Consider the following 5,154-nt stretch of genomic DNA (forward strand, 5'->3'; position numbering starts at 1 on the left):
ACAAGAGATCCAAATAAAAGAACTATACATACACAAGTTCTGTGAAAAAAATTCAATGAAACGTCCATGTTATCAAAGAATAGATTTTTGGCCTATACCCCAGAAGCGTACATCTGCAGTGATCTGGATTGCAATCTATGCATATAATTTACAAAGCCAACACATGAAGAAAAGAAAAAAGACAACTGAAACTAAAACCTTGTCCCAACATTATTACTGCAGGTCTGGAGGTGCATTTTATAATAGAGCAAGCCTATTGTTCAGACTGGTTCATTTAGCATTATCAATAGTCTCTGCAAAAACATTATCCCTGTCTAATGATGGATACAGTTCGCACATCTCACAACAATCTCTCCTCGAGCAATCTTGGAGATAAATTTTTGTTGCAGTGTGACAATCAATACATACTCGAAGGTTTTTAACGACTCTAATGGCTGTTCAAAGGAGCCTGTTTGACAAAACAAATGCAATTGCTAACTTTTCACCATGAGAGCAGGGAAATTATTATTTTTCCTCCTCTTCAACATCGTTAAGTAAATGTCTTGAATCTGGAAATTACCCTGCTGCCTTCATCTCCCAAGCCAATTTCTCCAACTTTGGATAGCTCTTCTGTGTCTCCTACACAAAAAGCATGTACCATTTTATGGCCTTCAATCCAACTACAGCCAGGGCTCTTTTTAATACCTCTATCTTTCATCAATCTCCTTACCATTTGAACCTCACCCGAACTGCCCAATTCTGCATAGATGTTTGAGAGAAGAACATAAGTCACGGCATTTTCAGGATCCAAATCAAAAAGCAGCATTGCTGTAAATACTCCTAAACCTATATTCATATGTGATCTGCAGGCAGCAAGAAAACACATCCACACAACCACCACAGGTTTTACTGGCATCTTAATGATAAATTTTAGGGTGTCCTCAAGATAGCCAGCACGGCCAAGAAGGTCAACCATGCACACATAATGATCAACTATAGGTGTAATGCAATAAGGGTTACTCATGTGATTGAAGTATGTACAGCCCTCGTCAACTAAACCGCCATGGCTGCATGCACATAGAACACAAGCAAAGCTAACAATGTCAGGATATGTTCCAAAGCACTTCATTGATTCAAAAATTTTGAGAGCATCTTCGCAAAGTCCATTTTGTGCATATCCTCCAATCATGGCATTCCATGAAATGACATCTCTTTTAGGCATCCTGTTAAACAGTTCACGTGCCTTGTCTATGCTTCCACATTTTGCATACATGTCTACCAGAGCATTTCCAACTATAATGTCCGACAAAAATCCCCCTTCCACTATGCTTTGATGGATATCCATACCCTGTTCCAAAGATCCCATTTTGGCACAGGCAGGGAGGATGCTGGCAAAGGTGGTAGAATTTGGCTTTACACCTGCCAATTGCATTTTCTTGAAAGTTTCTAAAGTCTTCTCAATAAATCCATTTTGTGCATATCCTGTAATCATGGCATTCCATGTCACCACATTTCTTTGAGGCATTCCATCAAACAGTTCACGTGCCTTGTCTATGGTTCCACATTTTGCGTACATATCTACCAGAGCAGTTGCAACTGTAACATCTGACAAAATTTCCCTATTCTTTATGCTTCGATGGATGTTTATGCCCTGTTCCAAATCTCCCATTTTGGCACAGGCGGTGAGGATGCTGGCAAAGGTTGTGGAATTTGGTTTTATACATGCTAATTGCATTTGCTTGAAAGTTTCTAAGGCCTCATCTATAAATTTATTTTGTGCATATCCAGCAATCATTGCATTCCATGAGATGACATCTTTTTGAGGTATCCTGTCAAACAGTTCACGTGCCTTGTCTATGCTCCCACATTTTGCATACATGTCTACCAGGGCAGTTGCAACCATAACATCTGACAACAATCCCCCTTCCTTTATGCTTTGGTGGATCTCCATACCCTGTTCCAAAGCTCCCTTTTTGGCACAGGCAGGGAGGATGGTAGCAAAGGTTGTGGAATTCGGCTTTATACCTGCCAATTGCATTTGATTGAATGTTTCTAGAGCCCTTTCAACAAATCGGTTTTGTGCATATCCTGCAATCATTGCATTCCATGAGATGACATCTCTTGTAGGCATTCTGTTAAACAATTTAAATGCCTTGTTTATGCTTCCACATTTTGCATACATGTCTACCAATGCATTTCCAACTAAAATATCTGGCAAAAATTCCCCTTCCATTATGGTTTGATGGATTTCCATACCCTGTTCCAAAGCTCCCATTTTGGCACAAGCAGGAAGGACGCTGGCAAAGGTTGTGGAATTTGGATTTACACGTGCCAATTGCATTTGCTTGTAAGTTTCTAAGGCCTTTTCAACTAATCCATGTTGTGCATAACCTGAAATCATTGCAGTCCACGAAACCACATCTCTTTGAGGCATTCTGTCAAACAATTCACGTGCTTTGTCTATGTTTCCACATTTTGCATACATGTCTAATAGAGCGGTTGCGACTACAGTCTCTGACAAAATTCTTTTATCCTTTATACTTTGATGAATGTCCATACCCTGTTCCAAAGCTCCTATTTTAGCACAGGCAGGAAGTATGGTGGAAAAAGTGGTGGAATTTGGCTTTACACCTGCCACTTGCATTTCCTTGAAAGTTTCTACTGCCTTCTCAACAAATCCATTTTGTGCATATCCTGCAATCATTGCAGTCCACGAGACCACATCTTTTTGAGGCATCCTGTCAAAGAATTCACGTGCCTTGTCTATGCTTCCACATTTTGCGTACATATCTACCAAGGCAGTTGCAACTACAACATCTGACAAAATTTCTCTATCTTTCATGCTTTGATGGATATCCATACCCTGTTCCAAAGCTCCCATTTTTGCACAGGCAGGGAGGATGGTAGCAAAGGCTGTGGAATTTGGCTTTACGCCTGCCAATTGCATTTGCTTGAAAGTTTCCAAAGCCTTTTCAACAAATCCATTTTGAGCATATCCTGCAATCATGACATTCCATGATACCACATTTCTTTGAGGCATTCTGTCAAACAGTTCACGTGCCTTGTCTATGCTTCCACATTTTGCATACATGTCTACCAGAGCATTTCCAACTACAATATCTGACAAAAATCCCCCGTCCATTATGCTTTGATGGATACCCATAACCTGTTCCAAAGCTCCCATTTCGGCACAGGCTGGGAGTACACTTGCAAATGTGTGCTGATCGGGATGGAAACCTGCTTGTTGCATTTCGTGAAACACTCTGACTGCCTCGTGAGGACACCTATGTCTTCTGTACGCTGAGATAATCGTATTCCATGAGACGCTGTCTTTCTCCTTCATGCGGTCAAAGACTTTTCGACCATCCACCAAACTTCCACATTTGACATACATGTAAATAAGCTTATTCTGAAATAGTGTGCGTGTAGCAAAAGGAAATCGCCTGTGAGCGATGAAAGAGTGGACATTTTTACCTTGTGAAAACCCGTTCTTGAGAATGCATGTCTGCAATAATTGAAGATATGTAGAGTAGTCTTCAGGGGGGTTGTGTGTGGTAAGCAGACTGTGCACCGCCTGCTTCAGCATGATGCTGTGAGATTGAGATGAGAAGCGATGGCAATGGCATTGTATGATTTTAATTGGAGCGTGAAAAATGTGCAGTGTTATTCCGTGTACGTCTACCACACTGACATTTTCAGTTGAAGCGGAGATGATAGCAGACAATCAAGTTATGAACAATTTTCAAAACCACATGAAAGAAAATCATGCCATACTGAACAAGGCGTAACAGACCTCTCAAATCAAATCAAGAGATCTTGATCGTGATTTCTATCTTGAAATTGATCTGTATTTCAGTCTAAATTTGAAATTGAACGATTGAGTGTCTCATTAGACTAGAAAATATAACCGTTTGGTACTGAATAATCAATCAAGATGATTAAACCCTCAAACAAGAAAGAGAAGCAATGAAATATAACCTTAAATCATTCCCTGTAGCATAAGAAACAGTTGGCCCTTTGTCGAAAAAGAACATAATGGACACCAGTTTGATTGAGTAAAGGTTATTGACAGATTTTGAAAGTAGAGGTTTGATTTTCATTTTAAATTTCGCAGTAGATCTATGTGGAGTAGTTATGAGGATAGATTTGGGTGGCTGGCTTTGAAAAACAATATGGTTCAGAAAAAAATTGAACTATCTTGCTAAGATTTTAATTTGGAAGCCATCTTCAAGAAAGATACTATGTTACGAGGATAGATTTGGGTGGCTGGCTTTGAAAACACAATATGGTTCAGAAAAAAATTGAACTATCTTGCTAAGATTTTCATTTGGAAGCCATCTTCAAGAAAGATATTATGGTTCTAAGAGATGATTGTTTTGTTTTTATTAGGAAGGATAGGCCAATCACATCATTCTTCGATGTGATTAAATTAAACAATTTAACATCAATTTTTTTTTAGCAAGTTTAAATGTTAGTTGATTGATGGTAGGATTTTTCATTGAGTAATTTGAATCATAAGAAGATGGAATGTGCCTAAGAATAATGCTCTAGAAAATTTGGTAGGATATTTAGTGGAAAGGAGAAAAAGCATGATCAATTAAGGAGGGAAGTGAAAGATGTTAGGTATCATTTATTTTAGCGTTCTCTCAGCACACTCAAGTTAAGCGTAAGGAATTAGTTCTTAAAAATTATTCAGATATAAGAAAAGATATTGATTTCAGATCCTCCAAAGTTTTTTAGAAAAATCTCTCATTCTTAGAGTCTACTTAAAGAGGGTTGGACAAAGTTGATTTTTCTATTGTGTTACAAAATAATAATCTAAGGATCTCAAGGATAGAAAAGATTCTCATATATTATAAATGAAATATTGTCTACTTTAGTACCATGTTTATAGACCTATAAATTCTAATAACATAGCAAAAGTGAAGGGCTTGGTTTTAGGGGTCTAGCTCAAAACTAAGCTTCCTATTTCAAACCTCATAATTGAGAGACATTCCTGTATAATTATCAATGGTGTGGAAAAAAGAAACAATATTAACTAGTATCTTCAAAACTTTATATCGGAGGTGAAAGACATCTTAGGAAAGTATGAGACGTATCACTTCATTTACTCAATGTAAGAAAAGAACAAAGTGTCAAAATGACTAGCCAACCTAAGTCTCAAGAAAAAAATGT

At 38.1% G+C, this 5,154-nt stretch overlaps 1 protein-coding gene across 1 annotated transcript; it reads right to left on the reverse strand.

The window, feature by feature from the left end:
• Positions 1-223: 223 nt before the first annotated feature.
• LOC131047999 (pentatricopeptide repeat-containing protein At4g18520, chloroplastic-like) lies at positions 224-3,748 on the reverse strand. Its single transcript, XM_057981822.2, has 2 exons — positions 1,000-3,748; positions 224-738 (listed from the first exon to the last, which is right to left on the reverse strand). Exons 1-2 carry the CDS (start codon positions 3,563-3,565, stop codon positions 530-532), a joined length of 2,775 nt encoding a protein of 924 aa, XP_057837805.2. The 5' UTR covers positions 3,566-3,748; the 3' UTR covers positions 224-529.
• Positions 3,749-5,154: the final 1,406 nt, after the last annotated feature.

This window comes from Cryptomeria japonica, chromosome 10 (genome assembly GCF_030272615.1).
Source record: "Cryptomeria japonica chromosome 10, Sugi_1.0, whole genome shotgun sequence".
NCBI lineage: Eukaryota > Viridiplantae > Streptophyta > Pinopsida > Cupressales > Cupressaceae > Cryptomeria > Cryptomeria japonica.